Source organism: Primulina eburnea, chromosome 5 (genome assembly GCF_022965805.1).
Source record: "Primulina eburnea isolate SZY01 chromosome 5, ASM2296580v1, whole genome shotgun sequence".
NCBI lineage: Eukaryota > Viridiplantae > Streptophyta > Magnoliopsida > Lamiales > Gesneriaceae > Primulina > Primulina eburnea.
This window is the reverse complement of record NC_133105.1, coordinates 17,984,858-18,005,858: the sequence shown is the minus strand read 5'-3', so window position 1 is coordinate 18,005,858 and position 21,001 is coordinate 17,984,858. Positions and strand designations below refer to the sequence as shown.

At 35.9% G+C, this 21,001-nt stretch overlaps 1 protein-coding gene and 1 pseudogene across 1 annotated transcript; one reads left to right on the top strand and one right to left on the bottom strand.

Moving 5' to 3' along the window:
* The first annotated feature begins 7,163 nt into the window (after window positions 1–7,163).
* LOC140831415 (uncharacterized) lies at window positions 7,164–7,577 on the top strand. The gene has a single exon (XM_073195170.1). The coding sequence runs from the start codon at window positions 7,164–7,166 to the stop codon at window positions 7,575–7,577; it is 414 nt and encodes a 137-aa protein (XP_073051271.1).
* A 7,073-nt stretch (window positions 7,578–14,650) lies between these two features.
* Window positions 14,651–20,789, bottom strand: LOC140831414 (uncharacterized; annotated as a pseudogene).
* Between the last annotated feature and the right edge of the window lie 212 nt (window positions 20,790–21,001).

Sequence of the window (21,001 nt, the reverse complement as noted above, 5' to 3'; positions counted from 1 at the left end):
GTACACTGTGTTTAATGTCCGTTAATTACTTTTTTTATTTTTACGGCTTTGGCTACTTTGTCTTCTGAAAATTTGATTGACTTTTGAAATATCAGGAAGCATTCCTGTTAATCAGAAGTTTATAGGATGTTGTTCATGATTCGCCAATGTACTTTAGTTGATGGATCAATCTGCAGCTTGATCTCAATAAAGTGGTCATTCATATTGGATAACAGGCTAAACTAGAACGGCTTGATACAGTCGAACTTGAGTTCACGAAGATCAGCTAGTAACATGAGAATACAAGTAAATATTAGCTAGATCCTGAAATAACTCAAAACTAAGCGTCATGTAATGGCTTAGTGAATATGCCAGTTGCTTGTTGATTTATCAAGATGTATGCTAGCCGAATGTCCTTCTTCATTACATGACCTCGGATGAAATGATGTTTAATGTCAATACATGATTATAGGTGATTGTCGTGGCACGTATATCGTCGTAGAAGATTGGAGATTCAGCAGTTTAAATTGCATAGTCTTTTAATTGTTGTTGAATCTATAGTAGTTTTGGAGAACAACTTCCAGCGGCTAGATACTCAGCTTAAGCAGTTGATGTATAGATTGATTTTTGATTTTTTATGAACTAGGATATTTAGTTTATCTTCGGATAACTGACACAAACTACATGTTCTCTTCCCGTAGATCTTTCAGCCTACATAATCCGTGTATGAATATCCAATAAGATTAAACTTGAGTCTTCTAGATACCAAAGACCCACACAAGAAGTATGATGTAGGGGGATTTTACGTGTTTTTCGTACCATGTTATGTCGCATTGTGTAGCATTTATCATTTAGATTTCATGAATTTTGTGTTATTTTAGCATAATTTATGTTTTCTTATTGCTCATGAGTTTAGTTGGTGAAAATACAGGTGAGTCGTTAATAAACAGAAAATTTAAGAAAAAATTCGAAGCAATCCGTCCGAGCGCAAACTCACATCCCCCCGGGCGCCTTGAAGGCATGAGAAAAGAAGTCTGTGCGAGAGTCATCCGTGTCCGCCCGAGCGCGCCAAAGAAGAAAGAAAAAATAATAATCCGCGAAAGTCATCCGCCCGGGCGGAAACTTACATCTGCCCGGGCGCGCTTGTATTTTTGGAAAAAATACTGGACGATTCCTTACCTTATTTTCTGAAGGTGGATGATATGGTAGGGATTGAGGGGACAAATTGGATTCATTCAGACTTCATTGGAGCAGCCGCCACAAGCTTGGAGAGGATTTTTGTGCTTGGATTGGAGATTCGATGATTTCCGGGCATTGTCTTTGCATTCTTCGTCAAATCTAGTATTTCTAACTTAGTTTTTATCTTTTAAACATTGTTGTGTTTATGTCTAAACTTTATTAGCTAAAATTTATTATTTGTTGGGATTTAAGGGGATCCTACCCCGAACTTTGATTTAAATTAATTCACATATCGATTTCTGATTTATTCTTGATCATACTATTATTTTATCGTGTTGTTAAAGCATAGCTGACTTTAATAACGATTTTATATTGCGAGTGAGTTCGAGAGAATAACTTTTGATAGGAACGAGTAGTATAATCCGTGGATCTACAATTTACATAGATATATGAAATTGGATACGCGCCGATAGTCATAGTCCGGTAGGGCGAAAACAAGGGGATTTCATAGATCGACATGCGATTCACTTTTGATAAATAATTAAAGACATTTAGTTACTTCATTGAGTAGAATTAGTTTGGCATAGCTCGAGAGAGTGTGTTCAATTGAATAGGAAATCCTGTCGGAAGCATATAATCATTATCGAACGAATTAATTAATTAACGATGGGTAGGTGAACGATATTCCCAATAAATTCATTTCTCATCGAGTTTTTAATCAACCATTTTAGATATTATATTCATTAATCAATTCTTGAATATTTTTACTTGCATATTTATTTGATCATAGTAGTAATAATCAATCAACCAATTTTCGTTGCTAAAGATTTAATAACTGAAAATAATAATTGTCAAATAAAGTCTCCAGTGGAACGATACTCGTACTCACGTACATTATACTATTACTTGACATCGTGCACTTGCGATTAATTTTTGAGCATACAAAATCATATTTTTATTGATGATTCCACAGTGCAAGTTTAGCTCGATCAATTTTTTGGCGCCGTTGCCGGGGACTGTTAATCTACAATTTTATTTTCAATTATTTACTATAGCATTCTCTATTTTACTTTGTTTGACACCTTCTATTTCTTCGCAGGTATATCCCTTGTGCATTCCAAGGTCTCTATAGTCTGAACTAGAGATATTCGATCCCGAGATTGAAAGAACCTTACGCAGGAGACAACAGCAGCAGAGGCTTAAAGACATAATGAACAGGAACGAACGTGAGGAGGAGCATCACAAAGATCTAAGGGTCGAAGAGCCAAGGCGCATACCCATGCTTGAGTATGCGCAACCATCGCTTGATGGGGCACGTTCAAGCATAGTACGACCAACCGTCAGGGAAAACCAGTTTGAGATCAAGCCAGCCATAATTCAAATGATCCAGAACACTGTCTAATTTGGGGGGAATGCGCTAGATGATCCGAACACTCACATCACCGACTTCTTAGAAATTTGCGATACTTTTAAATTTAATTGAGTTGCAGATGATGATGTTAGACTACGTTTATTTCCGTTCTCTTTGCGTGATAAAGCTAAATCGTGGTTGAATTGTTTGCCTGTAGGTTCAATCACAACTTGGGAAGATATGGCCAAGGCATTCCTCTTGAAATACTTTCCTCCATCAAAAACCATGAAGCTGTGAGCGCACATAACCACCTTCTCTCAATTTGAGCAAGAGTCAATCTATGAGGCTTGGGAACGCTACAAAGATTTATTGCGAAGATGCCCACACCATGAGTTATCTCTTGGGTTAGTTGTCCAAAATTTTTACTATGGGTTAATTTCCTCTAACCGTACCATAATAGATGATGCGGCCTGTGGAAATCTGTTGAGGAAAACGGCCGAGGAAGGATACGAGTTACTGGAGGAGATGGCTGCTAGCAGCTATCACCCTCAATCTGAGAGGAACACTCAGCGAAGGAATTCAGGAGTACATCAGGTAACTGATTTTTCAGCTGTCACTGCGCAATTAGAAGCACTTAACAGGAAAATAGACAGAATGAACATAAACGAGACAACAATGTGCCTACAAGAGATATTTTTTGAAAAATGCGGAGGAGAACACTATGTTAAGGACTGTCAAGACAGTGGTCCTTCTATGTGAACGAGGAGGCACCGGTGAATCAAGTGGGGGTTCAAATCGTCCGAGGAATGATCCTTATTCAAATACATACAATCCTGGATGGAGACAACACCCCAACTTCTCTTGGGGTGGTTAAGGAAGTCAGACTCAACCACAAGGAGGACATCAGTACAGTAAGGAACCGATGTATCCGCATGAGCCTCGAGAAGAAAAGTCCAATTTGGAGCAGATGATGTATAAGTTCATTTCAGCCACCGAGACTAGACTATAGAATCATGGTGCATCGATAAAGGGGTTAGAGAATCAGATTGGGCAGTTAGTAAAGATGATAGCAAGTAGAGATCCCGGCAACTTGCCAAGCAACACGCTTTCGCTACGGCTCCGGTGGGTTCCCGCATTGAGGAATGTAAAAGTGCTTGAACCAAAGGAAAAAGAAAAAGAGGATCAAGGAAAAGAAGCGGTGGGTACGTGCACAGGTAAGTTTTTTAACTCTACACCAGCACCCACTGCACAATCCAAAATTGTTATATCTCCTCTATTTCCTGCAGCATTGAAAAAAGAAAAACTTGACGCGCAATTCGGTAATTTTCTTGAGTTATTTAAAAAATTGCACATCAATATTCCTTTTGTTGATGCCTTGATGCAAATGCCGAGTTATGCTAAATTTCTGAAAGACATCTTAGCTAATAAGAGGAAGTTGGAGGATCACATGACGCTAAAATTGACTGAGAATTGCTCTGCATTGGTACAAAACCAGATCCCACCAAAGCTAAAGGATCCAGGGAGTTTTTATATGCCTTGCATGATTGGTGATGTTGTTTTTCCTAAAGCTTTATGTGATGTTGGTGCGAGCATTAATCTTATGCCTTTATGTGTATTCAGGAAACTTGGATTGGGCGGGCCTAAACTATAAAGGCCTAAAAATCCTTACTTTGAAAATTTGCGGGAAATTTAAAATTTTTCTTTTAAAATAAATGGAGTGCCTCATTCGTACCAAAAACTGATAAAATGTTTAACGTTCAAAATAGCAGCGGAAGAAATTATTACTTGCCAAAATAACAAGTTAAAATATTCAACAACTCATAAAATATTTGAGCATAAAAAAAAATGGCAAGTGCTGAAACTGAGGTCCTCGGGTGCCACTAATGCCAACCCAAGCTAGCTCACAGGTCCCCGCCCTCGATCCCGACATCATCAGTACTTACAACAATCAAGTCTAGTGAGTCTAAAGACTCAACATGCATATATCGTAAATAACGAGTAAATAATATAGTCAAATTTGCATGGATAAAAATATCATGTCATAAGGCATACGTGAAAATAACTTGTCATGAGCAATTACAATACGTGCATAACTGAACTGAAAAATCAAAGTAAAAATGTTTGCTCCTTGGAGCCCTGTACTGAAATAGCTTGTAATAATTTTCTGGCGAGATTATGGTCTACGCAAGTGGTCCCTGAACTGAGCTGAACTGAGCTGACCGATACTGGGGACCGGACCGGTAACTGGTGACCAGATTTACGCCTGATCAGACTACTGCCACAGTATACTGGGTGAAACAACTGAATTGACCGGTAACTGGTGACAAGACTGGTCACTGGGGACCGGATTTAATCATAATAGTAAAGTGACCACAAGCAATAACGCATAAATCTCAAAATGAATATTTTTGCACGTAATATAATTAATTCACAAAATTAAATATCCTGTAATAATTTTTTTTACTGATGGATTGGATCGCTCCCATGCTCGCTGTAACCTAAATATGCCATGAAAAATATGCAATAGCTTTTACTTGACCAAACTATGCAATTAAATCCAAAAACTGAGACAAGTGCGCCTACGACTTCGTATATAATCATGACTCCGTGCCAACCTGAACCAACACCGAACCAAACACGCATAAAATGATGAAACAATGCTCCTAAAATATTGAGGGTCGAAATCTAATTGAATGGAGGCCAAAACATGAAACGCTCTTTCGAGAGTCAATTTGGCACATCGCACCGTAAATTCTCGTAGGACCTCAAAAATGATCCGAATCACGAACGGTCAAAAACATGGCCTTCCTAACTTAATGAGGCACTGTCCAGTCCAAGGCTATAGGCTAAAAGCCAACCAAGTACTCGAACGAGCCACTGAACCATCACAGCAAGTTGCTGTCCAAAAATTCAGCAACTGTGCTTTGGTTTCCTTGCATCGTTTGCGAGGCCAATGGCCATTGGGGCTTGAACCACCGACCATAACCTCTTACCAACATCCTAAGGAATGATTTGAACCATGGCTAAGGGCTCTAGGCCAGCCACAATTCGAACCACACCATGAAACAGTCCACCCGTCCCGGTCGAGAGCAAATTCTGCGCGTGGGAAGTGTATTGCTTTGTTTGCTGTCTCTCGTCGTTCCAGTGGCCATTTGATTGACCATGGCACGATCTAGACATCTAGGGGTATGGTATGAACCTTGGCTAAGGGCCATAGGCCAACCAAGATCCACACCATTCCACCAAAACCAAACCATACGTTGAAAAAGGGGAGGGCCGAAAGTGTGCTAGGCTTGTTCTTGTTGTTTTATTTGATAACCGAGTCACCATGGACCAAGCAACCAAAAATGGCAACTTAGTCACGTCTTAGACATGCTAGGGAAGTGATCTAACCATGGCTATAGGCCTTTTGGGCAGCCATGATCAGAACTTCTCCCTTTGACAACAAGCTGAATTTTTCGAACTCAATATGACCCTCGCGGGGAAAGTGATGTCATTACTGAATTCCAGTGAGTATGGGGCTAGAACCAACGTTCTTTCATGATCCTAACATGTCCTAGTACATGTCTATATGCAGCCTCGAGCCCTTGGAACGAGCCATCCCTGAAATCGAAAAGAAGCATACCCAACATGAAGCATAATAGAAACGAAATCGGTGCAGAAATTCTTTCTTGTTATTTTTGTTGAAAATTTCGGATTTTACATGAAAGGATGATCATGAAACATAAAAATAATGATAGTATAACTTGATTGAAGAGTCAAGGAAAAATATATGCATGCCTGGTTTCGTTTTGAAAGAAAACGAAGGAACGAGACGATCCGGCATGGAGGAGGTGGAGCGCTTCCTTTCCTACCTTACTAGCTCTCGATTTTTCTCTCTAGTTTCCTCTAGTGCTAGCCACGATTTTTCTCCCCAAAATCACTCTGAATTTCGAGACTAAGGGAGGGGGAATGGTGGTTAAGAGGGTGAGGAGAATGGGTGCAAAATATAGGGAAAAAAAATCAAGACCAAGTCTACCTCTCATTCAAAATTTGAATTGGATTGATCAAGTCTTTTTGGGGGGAGCATGGCCGATATTATCCATGATAATTAGACTAGGATATTGCTTATTAATAAACTAATTAAGGTTGATCAATAATTAAAAAGGTTAGCAAGCTAGACTAACATAGAATGGGTCAAAGGTGAGTTGGCATATAATTGCTTATTCCACTAAGGACTGACTGAAAAATTCACTTCTAAATGGAGGGGAATTATTTTCTAACTAGTAAATTTATTACCCTTTAAAACCTCACTAATCCTTTAATTAATTTAGTGAATTAATCCCTTAATTATTGGAACTTAAATGAACTTATTTCCTACTCACCTCAAGTAATTAAAAATGAATCCTCAAACCTCATTTTTAACTTAAATCAACTTACTTGCTATCTAAAATAAATTCTGGAAATGATTTCTTGATCTTAAATTCTATCTCAAAACTCCAACTCCAGTCCGGCCTCACTGAATTAACTGAAATGATAAAATCAAAATACTGCATAAAATAAGTAACTTAAGGAAAATCATTTAAATACTCATGAAATAAAATCATTTAAAATACTAGAATTATGCATGGCTTATACGTAGTCTAAGTTACGGGTTCTACATAAACCGACACATATGTCCTTGCAACTAGATGACAGATCCGTCAAACATCCACGAGGAGTCAAAGAAGATGTGTTGGTGAAAGTAGGAAATTTTACATTTCCTACAGATTTTGTGGTGCTTGACATGGAAGAGGATAGGGAGATGCCTTTGATTTTAGGGAGACCGTTCCTTGCAACTGGCAAGGCCGTGATTGAAGTGCAAGAAGGGAAGTTGATATTGAGAGTGAGGAAGGAAGACATCACTTTTAATGTTTTTAACGCTCTTAAGCACACACTGCACACTAATGATTGTTTTATGGTTGATTCATCGGATTCACTTGTGTGTCAATTTGTGCAGGATGATATGAAGGACCTATTAGAAGCCACGCTCACCACTGAATTGAAAGAGGATGAACTTGATGAAGAAAAATCTGCAAGAGTTGCGTAATGTAATGCCAACCATCAATGGAAGCCAGGAAGGATCAAATTGGAGGACATGGGGGATCAAAGATATTTGACCCCTTAGAAGTCAAATATTGAGGAACCGCTAACATGTGAGCTAAAACCACGGTCTCCACACCTGAAGTACGTGTACTTAGAGCATACAAAGCTAGCACCTAACAAGGGCATCACGTCGAGAGAATTCAAAGAAGGTGAAGCGTTGCTGTTATACATCTCCAAGGTACGCCTGTTTCCTGGCAAGCTCAAGTCAAGGTTGACGGGCCCTTACATGATCACCAAGGTGTTTCCATTTGGAGACATAACTATGAGAGATGGAAAAAATGAGCCATTCACAGTCAATGCTCAACGACTGAAGAAATATTTGGGTGGCACAGTCGAGCCACAACTAGGAATCACCCGGTTCCAAGAGAATCCGAACTGAAACTGACCGACACTTCAGCTCTTGACTATAAATTTAGAACTACCTCGTTTTTCATATCTAGCATTTAATTCGATTTTTAGTTTATGTTCTTAATATTTTATTAAAAAAAAACAAGGAAATCCGTGAAGCTTCCGCCCGAGCGCGCGCCTTTTTCAATCAAATTTTAAAAAAAAAGACCGTGAAGCTTCTGCCCGGGCAAACATTTACATCCGCCAGAGCTCGTCCCTTTTCAAAAACAAAAAATTCCAGAAGCCATGGAGCATCCACCCGAGCGGAAACTTATATCTGTCTAGGCTAATCGCGCAGATTTTAAAATCTGTAACCTTCTTTTCTTCTCCCCATTCGAACCCTACTCCTCCCCCTTCGATTTTCGCCACCCTCCTCCCTAAATCTTACCCAAATCCCCTCTCTTGTGTAAATTTTAGGTACAATCTTGGGTCACCATCTCCGCCAAACATCAAGAAGTGCTTTTTCCAGTCACGAATTGAGATTTTTCGGCCCCCTCTGAAATTTATGGCCGCCGCTGCCCTTCTTCCCGCCGACGCTGAAGCCTCCAGCCACCACCGACTTCCGCCAACATGCCTCCTACTCCGGGCTACTTGTGCTTCTAAAATAATCCACGATGGCGCCTAAGAAAGCTCGGGTAACCCATGCCTCTTCGTCTTCATCGCATGATTCTCAGTTATTTGTGAATGATACTGCTAGGAACGTTATGAACATGCGAAAATACATAGAGCTCCGCTTCGGGAACATGGTTTCCAGCTTGTGCAATACATATTTATTATCAGTCAAATTGAGAATAAACACTGGGGAAAATTTTGTAGCTAACCGCAAGCCGCGGTGGTTCCAGTGGTGAGGAAATTCTATGCTAATACAACTGAGAGGAGCGATATTAATGCATTTGTGAGAGGCAAGCTGGTAGATTTTAGTTCGAGAGAAATTAATAGGGTGCTTGAGACACCGGCTGTGGATGATTCGGTATATGTGTCATGGGAATCAGAACCCAACATAGATCTGATGATGCGCAGCATCTGCTGTTCAAGGTCTCCGAGGAAGACACCTGGATCATACACGTGCTTCGCCGAAAAATATGTGTTGGTCCCGGCTGCGATGTGGTATGCATTTTTGGCCACCCGATTGATGCTAGTCGGGCACACTAGCGAAGTACAGAGGGAGAGGGGGCTGCTGCTTTACGCACTGATCACTCACATGCCACTCATTATGGGCAGGATTATTAATTCACAGATCCAGCTGAGCATTCATAATCCGAATGTGGCATTATTCTTCCCCTACATCATCACCGATCTGTGTGCGGGCTCTGGGGTTGTTTTATAGGATAACAATGAGTGGTTGCCACCGACCAAGGCCCTTGATGACGCTAGTTGGGTATAAAAAATGGCAGTACGGCGGAAGGCGTTCCCGCAGTTTGGCCCTATATGGGACTGTTTTTATTTCGATCCCGTGCCACAGCAGCCACCACCACCGTCCCCCAGACCTTGACGTCGTCTTCTTCAGGACCGGATGGACGATTTTGTTGCATTCGCTGACCATCAGTTATAGTGGCAGGCTGTGAGTCAGACATATCAGGCCGCCACTGATGCCATGCTGCGTCTGTCCCTGAGCCACAGTAATATTGACCCGGCCCTTCTCCCACCACCCATTCCCGCATTCCCGTCACCGTTTCAGTTCCACTATGCCGATGCACCAGAGCCGGCAGCTGACGTCATTCCCCAGAGGCGCACGAGGAGGACGATCTTTGAGAGGAGAGTCACTTATGTTCCTTCTTTTTATTTCTTGCATTTCGTTTAGATCATTTTGTTTATTTCTATTTTTGTTGCATGCTTAGGTCATATTGCATCTAATTTATTATGCACTATCTGTCTCTTTTCTATCGTCTGTTGCATTGGGGACACTGCTCGACTTTAGTATTGGGGGGTGGATGGGTGTTGTTTTATGTGTTCATTTTTGGTGTTTTGTTGATTATATTTGTTGGCATTTAGTATTAGTCATTTTTGCATTGGTGTGTGTCAGGCGACAGTGTTTGAAGTAGTACTTGTTAGCCAAGGATGATTAGGAAGTGATGAGACATGCCCTGTTTGTCGTGTATTCGCACACCTTTAGCACATACTGTGGTAAAGACATAAAGTTTTATTTAAAACATTGAATTCTCTTTGCACAAATGTTAGAACTAGAAGAATGCATGATAAGATGGTGAAAATTTAAAACTAAAGTGGGGAACGAAAATGTTTGAAGGAGTGAATTGAGCTTGACTAAATTCTCTCGAATCGAGGTAACTATCAGCAGCGATTTGAAACAAAAAATATAGATGGAGATGTAAGCTATGGGAGAGCCGAATAAAGGAATGAAATCCTATTCCTGGCTAAAGTTGGAGATGTAAGGTGTTGAGTAGCCGAATAAAGGAATGCAATCCTATTCCTGGCTAAAAATGTAAAACACATGGATTTGAATCTGAGATGAAAGGTTCTAATATAGTCTTTTTATTACGGTATTCCAATTCAGTCGAAAAAAAAACAAAAAAATGATAGAAAAATGGGCGCTGCTGGTGAATACTGAGTGCAGAGGAATAAAGGAGAGTAAGATTTACACTAACAGACTGATTTAAATCTCTGACAATGGTTGAGAATGGACCCCTCTGTCATTTATGATGCTAGGACTAACGAAACACACATACACGTTCGGTTTTTTATTTGAAACAATGTCTAGACCAATGCAAGTGCAAAGAGTCAAGCTTTTACATTGATCAACAAGGGAATATGTTGAGTTTCGCTGAGGCTAGTTGATGACTATGAATTCACTGTCGAGCTACTTTCTGTCATGTTCCATTTTGTCTTGTCACATGTTTTGTTCGAGGGCGAGCAAAAGGTTAGTATTGGGGGGTTGATGTAGGGGGATTTTACGTGTTTTTCCTACCATGTTATGTTGCATTGTGTTGCATTTATCATTTAGATTTCATGCATTTTGTGTTATTTTAGCATAATTTATGTTTTATATTGCTTATGAATTTAGTTGGTGAAAATGCAGGTGAGTCGTGAATAAATGTTGCGACTCTGATTGTTGCACTCCCAAGAGCAGGTTGTCCACAAGTAGTATAATTCGGTGAGTCCGATATAGTATCCACACGGAAGCTAAGGTAATTTACAAGTCCACTACAATGTATTTTTGTTTTGTTTTTTTTTTTGTTTCTTTTTAATTTTAATTGTTTGAATCTTTAATGGGTAAATTTTAATTGTTCAAATTTTAATTTAAGTAGTTGAGATTAAAGGTTTCACTCTTGGTATTTTAATAAAGTTAACATTAACGAACAATATTGAAATCCACTTAATAAAATGGTTCCAATATATTAAATAATCATATTTATATTATATTATATATTATTATCTTATAAGTATATAATATATACCAAAACTTATAAATGTGGTCAAGTATTTATTGTGCTATATATATTTGTAAACACTAAATCAAGGTTCCCACTTTAAATGGTTGGTAAAACCAAACTAACATTTAAATGGTACCAAGAAATTAATATTATGATATATTCATATATAATAAATCAAAGCATCCACTTTAAATGGTTGGTAAAACCAAACTAACATTTAAATGGTTCCAAAAATTTAGTGTAACATATAACAACAATAAATCAAAACTCCCGCTTATAAGTAGGGTATAAAAATACTTAAAGAAATAAATATAACATAAACAATAAATAATGATTAAATAATATAAAACATAGATTCTTACCTTTTAATAACCTTATTATCATGCCAAAAGTTTCACCTTTTCATCTCAATTTTAGGAAGTTAGCTATTCATTATTCAAAGTGTAAAACTTTGAATATGAAATTATCATGCTAATTATATTTAAATGAAGAAATAAAGGAAAAATATAGAGAGAAATATTTTGAACTCAAAGGTTTGTTCATAGAATGAGGGATATCTCAATACATTACAATGCACCCCTATTTATAGCCAAATTTGGGGAGACAACCACAAATAAAATATTAGTTTTTTACACAAAAGTCTTCATTGGTGTTCTAAGATATTATATTATATTACACATCACTTTTGAAAATATTTTTCTCCGAATTTGCTTCTTCACATAAAAAGAAAAATGTGGATAATTGAGTTGTCTAGTTGTGATATTTTTTTCAAACCATTTGACCAAGTAATTTGAGAGATATGGTCAAAATATTAGAGTATGGTAAAATTGTCACTCATTTGGTAACTTTATTTGTTGCCTAATTTGATCCCACTTGTGAGAAGATTTTTATCTCATGCTTGCCATCAATATTGTAGATATTAACATCAACTTTCTATAGGTCCAAGAATCATCTTAATCCCATTTGAAACTCCAAGTTTATTCTTGTTTTATCGAACCTGTAAAAAATAGTAAAAACTTGTAATTACACAACAACTTATATTTTATACAATTTATTATAGAACATATAATATTTAAACATTTAATAAAACAAAAACTATATATTTATATTATAAAACATTTAATTAATGTACAATTTTTATGTTTATCACACCTCCCAACCAGCTTATTGCTAGTCCCTAGCAATTTAAGCATTAATAGCAATACAAAACATATTGATTAATTTAAATAGAAATGCAATCAGAACTATCTAAGTGTTTAAATTAAATTTGAAAACTGTCAAAGTTATATCAAGATCATCATAATTATAATTTATGAAATAATTTGAGATGATCAATTCAAAGCTTATTTCAGGTAGTAAAAAGTACACGACCTTCAGAAATTTCTAGTAAGAGTCTCAACTCCATTTCCTCACAGGTTAATAAATGTTTCAATTTATGGCAACGATTTCTCTCATGGAGTTGGAATACAGATAAATGATCAGAAAAATGGTTTACAGAATGCAGACAGACAGATGAGCCAAACTAATCAAAAGATAGAAAATCCAATGATTCAAAATCTAGTTGTTCTTATTATATATTTTTTCCTGATATATTTTTTTCTTTTTTTTTTCATAACATCATGGAATCAGACTAAGTTTATGCTTCTTGACCACATATTTATTTAATTTGTACAATAAATTTCTCTCTTTTTTTTTATGAGAGATATATGGGTCGTAGCATATAACTTAAAAATTACATAAATCTTCAATATCTTTCTTTTTGTATTTTTCTCCTCTTTTTTTTTTCAGGAAATATCATTTTCTTTTTCAAAATAAGAACTCAAGATCTAAACAATAGATAGTCTCTCTCATGATCAATAAAGGCTCGAAAGCTGTTTTCTCAGTCCTCTCCACTCACTCACAAAATATGTGTGAGTTTAAAAGCACTCTTATAAGGTATATCTTGGGCCATATACTTTAATACTTGATTTTATCACAATGGTTAATCACTCAAAAAGATTTCATAAATCATATTTTTATATTGATCAGAATATTAAAATTGACTTTTTTTTTCAAATAAAAATTAAACATCCTTAGATAGATTAATACATTTTCTAATTTAAACCTTTCAAATATGTAATGTATGATATTTTTGCAAAAATTACAAAGATACAAGCAATAAACATGATTTTATTATAAAATAATATATATTTTTATTTTTATTTTTTAGTATTTTTTAATTTTTTATTTTTAATTTTTTTTTTTAAGTTTGTTATCCCCCCAATCAGAATATGACATTGTCCCTAATGTCAAAATAACTATTAATAAAGAGTACATAATGAAAGAGATATCACCTGGAATTTTATTTAAGATAACAAACTGAAACAAACGCAAACCAATCCACGACTTTTGAATCAATGATCCAACATTCTTTTCTTACTGCTTGATTGCGACCAATTGATCTTTGTTATCATCGGATCATGCTTATGAACAAAAGCTTCCAAATTATCAATTAATTGGTCGGCAGTCGAAGCACAGATGAGCATCCGTCGTGAATTTTCTGAAAAGAAATTTTGTTCCACAGCTTTATCAAGAAATGTCAACAAACTGTCATAATAATTATTGATATTCAACAAGCCCACAGGTTTATTATGGATATTAAGTTGTGCCCAAGAAACAGTGTGAAAAATTTCTTCTAATGTACCAAACCCACCTGGTAGTGCGATAAAAGCATCAGAATTTTCAATCATTTGAGTGATTCTTTCATACATAGAAGAAACTTTTAATTCCTCCCCAATCGTAACACCTGTAATATTTCCTTCAGCTAAAGCTGTAGGAATAATACCCAAAACCTGACTACCCCCAAGATGAGCAGATGTTGAAACAGATCACATTAACCCAATATTACCTCCCCCATATACCAAGTGAATTTTTCTCTCAGCCAATATCTTTTCAAGATTATTCGCTGCTTCTACAAACACTTCATTTTTTCCAGGACTCGACCCACAAAATACACAAATATTTTTCAATGTTTGTGTAGAGGATCTAGCCATGTTTTTACTTTCTTTTTTTGTCTGCGAAAATAAAGAGAAAGATGAGAGATTTCATAGGGGTAATATGTTATCATAACAAAACTATGGGTCACAGCTGTAAACAGAATAAATAGTAAAAACAATAATGACACACATGCATATAAACAGTAGTGTGATTGTGGCTCACAATTTTCCTCTGGTTTTATGTCCAGAAACGGCTTCAACGCCTTCTATGAGTCGAGGATATGCTTCCCATCCAATTTTCTTATAAATTGGCAAACAAGTTCTTTTTTAGTCGGATTCCCAAGACTATGACGCTCATCTTGGAATTGTTTCCATAAACGGAGAAGTTCAATATGCACATGTCCACTACAATGCGTCTCAAGAGTCAATAAGATGTTATCTAAAAACTCCTTACTCAGCCCATTCTTAATGAAACCAATTTTATCTTCTCTGTTATTGGAAACACATCCCAAAGATCTGCATCGTTTGTCACAAGTCCATCTCGCACACTTATGACAAACCCCTAAACTTTTGGCCCTTCGTTTTTTCGCATAAGTGCTTTTTCCTAATCCAGGCAAATACCGAATGAGCAATGAATGTGGAACTTCTCCTCCTAATCGGACCTTAGCTTCTATTACATGACGAATATCTTATGGAATTCCTTTTTGCATTAGCAATCTCAATCTTTCACACCTTCCTGCATAAATTTTTCTTAGAACATTTTCAGAAACAGAGGGAAAATATTTACAAATTTTTGAGAGAATTTCATCCATTTTGAAAAGAAATGAAATGATTTTTTTTTTATTTTTTGTATCAGCAATTGTGGGAAACTGATTTAACCGACTATGAGAGTCACGGAGTACCGTTATCCGCCATTTAACCGGGAAATTAAAAGATTAAAGAAACCTGAAATAAAAAATAACAAAATTAAATGCAACATAAAAATTTAAGGATCAGAAAGGGAAATAAACTCTTCTTGAAATATTTCATTTTCCAAAAATGGTTTAAGCCTTTGTCCATTCACTTTAAAAACATCACCATTTTTAGGATTTTCAATATCCACAGCTCCATAAGGATATACATGCTTTACAACATATGGGCCTGTCCATCTTGATCGTAATTTTCCTAGGAATATGTGAAGTCGAGAATTATAAAGCAAAACTTTTTTACCAATCTCAAAAGATTTTCTAAGAATTGTTTTATCATGAAATGACTTGATTTTTGCTTTATAAATCCTTGAATTCTCATACGCGTCATTTCTGAGTTCATCAAGTTCATTAAGTTGCAATTTACGCAATTTGTTGGCATCATCCATGCTTCAATTTAAAGTTTTGATCGCCCAATAAGCTTTATGTTCTAATTCCACAGGCAAATGACAATGTTTTCCATAAACCAACCTATAGGGAGACATATTCAATGATGTTTTAAAGTTGTTCGATATGCCCAAAGTGCATCACTAAGTCGAAGAGACCAATCTTTTCTATTTGAGTTAACAGTTTATTCCAAAATTTGCTTTATCTTCCTATTAGCTAATTCAACCTGTCCATTTGTTTGATGATGATAAGAAGTAGTTACTTTATGAGTAGTACCATATTTTTTCATTAATGAAGCAAATGGTTTATTAACAAAGTGAGTTCTCCCATCACTTATCATGGCTCGAGGAATTCCAAATCTACTAAAAATATTTTCTTTTAAAAATTTGATGATGATTTTATGATCATTTGTTCGACATGGAATTGCCTCTATCCATTTGGAAACATAATCAACTGCAACTAAAATATACAAGTATCCAAACGACGGTGGAAAAGGTCCCATAAAATCAATTCCCCAACAGTCAAAGATTTCAATTTCAATGATAGGATTCAAAGGCATCTTGTTTCTTTTTGAAATCGCACCCAATTTTTGACAATTTTCACAGATCTTGCAGATTTCGTGGGTGTCTTTAAATAAAGTGGGCCAATAAAATCCACACTGCAAGATTTTTGCAGCCGTTTTCGTTGAAGAAAAATGTCCTCCGCATGCTTCTGAATGACAAAATTTAATGACACTACTTACCTCATTGTCGGGTATGCAACGTCGAAAAATTTGATCTGGACAATACTTGAACAGATATGGATCATCCCAATAAAAGTTTTTTACCTCATTCAAAAATTTTCTTTTATCTTGGGAACTCCATTGCGGTGACATTTTTCCTGTAACATGAAAATTTACTATGTTAGCAAACCAAGGTGTAGTAGTAACTGAAAATAGATGTTCATCAGGAAAATTATCGTTAATTGGTGTCATTTCACAAGATGATCCTGTTACTAGTCTCGATAAATGATCGGCTACGACATCCTCGGTTCCTTTTTTTATCTTTGATCACAATGTCAAATTCTTGGAGCAACAAAATCCATCGTATCAGTCGTGGCTTTGCATCTTGTTTGGTCAACAAATATCTAATAGCAGAATGATCAGTAAACACAATAGTCGTTGATCCAATCAAATAAGAACAAAATTTATCTAATGCAAATATTACAGCAATTAGTTCTTTTTCAATTGTGGAGTAATTCATTTGAGCATTGTTTAAAGTTCTACTTGTATAATATATCACATAAGGCTTACCGTTTCTTCTTTGACCCAGTACTACACCGACTGCATAATCACTCGCATCGCACATGATTTCAAATGGTAAAGACCAGTCAGGAGGTTGCATGATAGGAGCTGATGTTAAATGTCGAATGATTATATCAAAAGCATTTTGACAAATGCAGTGTCTTTTGTTAAGAGGTTACAAATGGGTTTAGAGATTAAACTAAAGTCCTTTATAAACCTCCTATAAAATCCAGCATGTCCCAAAAATGAGCGAATTTCTTTAATGGTTTTTGGAGGGGCTAAATTGGCAATGACATCAAATTTTGCTTTATCAACTTCAATTCCATGAGATGACACGACATGTCCCAAAACAATTCCAGAAGTAATCATGTAATGACATTTTTTCCAATTTAAAATAAGACATTTTTCCTCGCATCTTTTTAAAACTTTTTCTAAATTTTCAAGACAATTATTAAATGTATTCCCAAAGACAGTTAAATCATCCATGAAAATTTCCAAACAATTTTCCACCATGTCGCAAAAAATGCTTAGCATACATCTTTGAAATGTTGCTGGGGCATTGCATAATCCAAATGACATCCTTCTAAATGCAAATGTTCCAAAAGGACATGTGAATGTAGTTTTTGCTTGATCTTCGAGTGCAATAGGAATTTGATAATAACCTGAATCCATCAAGAAAACAGTAGTATGGATGACCTGCTACTCTTTCTAAAATTTGATCCAAAAATGGTAATGGAAAATGATCTTTTCTAGTGGCGTCATTTAATTTTCTATAATCAATACACATCCGCCAACTAGATGGGACTCGACTTGTTAACAATTCACCTTTTTCATTTCTTATCACTGTGATGCCAGATTTTTTTGGAACTACTTGTGTTGGGTTTACCCACTTACTATCAGAAATAGGGTAGATAATCCCAACATCAAGTAGTTTGAGAACTTCAGTTTTCACAACATCTTTCATGTGTGGATTTAATCTCCTTTGTGGTTGTTGAGATGTTTTAGCATTTTCTTCTAAGTGAATTTTGTGAGTGCAAATTAGTGGATTAATGCCCTTAAGAACTTTAAGTGTCCAACCAATTGCATTTTTATGTCTTTTAAGCATATCAACTAATTTACCTTCTTGATTACTTGATAGTTTGGAAGAAATTACCACCAGATATGTTTCATCTTCTCCAAGAAATGCATACTTCAATTCTTCTGGCAAGGGTTTTAACTCCAATATGGGTGGTTCGTCTTTGTTCTCATATTTTGCCTCAAATTCTTTTTCTGATCCTGGTAACAGGTGATACATAATAAAATCATCAAGATCAATTTCAATAATTTCTTTAACAGTATCGATTGAACAAATATCTAATTGTTGACGAGTACTTCCTTTTTGAATGTTTTCTTCCACAAGAGTTTCAATAAGATTTTCATCTTCACTTTTATCTCCTTTGTCATGTGGTTGCTTACAAAGATTAAACACATTAAGCTCCAAGGTCATGTTACCAAATGACAACTTCATTATTCCATTCCTGCAATTTATAAGAGCATTAGAAGTTGCTAAAAATGGAAGACTCAGAATTACAGGAATTGCATTACAAGCTTCGATAGGTTGTGTATCTAAAACTATGAAATCGACAGGATATACAAAGTTATCAACTTCGACCAATACGTCTTCTACCATACCTCTTGGCACCTTAACAAATCTATCGGCAAGTAAAAGTGTTACCGAAGTAGGTTTTAACTCGCTTAGATTGAGTTCTTGATAAACCGAATATGGAAGTAAATTCACTCTAGCTCCAAGATCAAGCAAGGCTTTTTTAATCTCTCGTTCTCAAATAATACATGAAATAGTAGGACAACCAAGGTCTTTGTATTTCAAAGTATTATTATTTTGAATGATTGCACTTACTTGTTCGGCTAAAAATGCTTTCTTTTTCACATTCAATTTTCTTTTCACAGTGCACAAGTCTTTCAAAAATTTGGCATATGATGGTACCTGTTTTATTGCATATAATAAAGGATATTAACTTTTACTTGTTTAAAAATATCATATATATCAGAATTCAAATTTGATTTTTTTGTATTTTTCAATGCATGAGGGAATGGTGGTGACACTGTCTGTTGAACCTCCTCTTCGCAAGTTATGGGTTCCACTTCCTTACCCTTTGAAGTTGATTTATCATCATCTTCACAAAGTTCAAGAATGGATTTTTCCACAACCTTACCACTTCGAAGGGTAATAACAGATTTTACCTGATCCATCGGTTGAGTTCCAGAAGTTCCAGTTTGTGAATGATGATCCTTGGGATTAGGCAGAGGTTGTGAAGGAAATTTACCTTTTTCATGAACATTAAGTGCAGATACAAATTTAGCAAGAGTATCTTTCAAATCTGTCATGGTTTGAGCAGTTTGAGTATTGATAGACTCTTGCTTTGCAATGAAAGAATTCAATAAATCTTCCAAATTCCTTTTAGGTGGAGGAACATAAGGTGCATAATTTTGAAAATTTTGCTGATTTTGAAAATGTGGTTGCGAAAATTGTGCAGCATTATCATTCCTCCAACTAAAATTTGGATGATTTCGCCAACCTGGATTGTAAATTTGAGAAAATGGTTCAAAATTTGGCCTTTTGAAATTGTTCAAAACATTGGCTTGTTCATGGAGACATTCTTTAAAAGAAGGCAAAGTGGGACAATCTTTTGTAAAATGATCACATGTATCACAGATGTGACACACAATTTCTTGAACAGATTTTAATTTACCATTCTTTTTCAATTCAAGTGCCTCAACTTTTCTTGCCAAAGAGGTGAATCTAGCTTGAAGATCATGTTCATCTTTGAGAGTGTACATACCTCCACCAGATGTAGGAGATTGAATCTTGTTTGATGGTTCGATTGTACCTATAGTGTCCCAATTTTGAGCATTTTCAGCTAATGAATCGAGATACTCAATTGCCTCTTTGGATCTTTATCTTCAAATGTTCCATTACACATAAATTCAACCATTTGCCTATCTTTAGGTGTTAAGCCTTCATAAAATTGAGAAACAACCCTCCAAATTTCAAAACCATGATGTGGACAAATATTAAGCAATTCTTTGTATCTATCTCAACACTGATAAAAAGTTTCTCCTTGTTTTTGAGTGAAAGTGACAATTTGCCTTTTGAAAGAATTTGTTCTATGCGATGGAAAAGACTTTTTCAAAAATTGTTGTTGCAATTCATCCCAAGTTCGAATGGATCCCGATCTACGATTTTGTAGCCAAGTTTTAGCTTTATCTTTAAAAAAAAAGAAAAAGCTTAAGTCGAATGGTGTTCATGCTACAATTTAGATCATTATATGTGTTGCACACTTCTTCAAACTCTCGTAAATGCATGTATGGATTTTCAGAATCTAAGTCATGAAAGTTGGGTAAAAGTTGGATAATACCAGGCTTAAAATTGAAATGAGATGCATCAGGGGGAAAAACTAGACATGAAGGTGCACTAATACGTGTAGGATTCATGTGATCTCTAAGTGTTATTCGTCTATCATGATCATGTTGAGATTGAATTTCATCTTCATTTTCTTGGATGGGTTCTTCCGCCATGTTTTGTAAAAATAAATGGTTATTTCGAATGAGTCGACCACTAAGTGTACGTGACCAAATGCTCATGCAAATGCAAAAAAATAAAAACACACAAGCAATAAAAATTCAAATAAAGAAAAATAAACTATAAAGAAAATTAAATAGACTTGAAATTAAATTATACTTCCCCGGCAACGGCGCCAAAAACTTGTTGCGACTCTGATTGTTGCACTCCCAAGAGCAGGTTGTCCACAAGTAGTATAATTCGGTGAGTCCGATATCGTATCCACAGGGAAGCTAAGGTAATTACAAGTCCACTACAATGTCTTTTTGTTTTGTTTTGTTTTTGTTTCTTTTAAATTTTAATTGTTTGAATCTTTAATTGGTAAATTTTAATTGTTCATATTTTAATTTAAGTAGTTGAGATT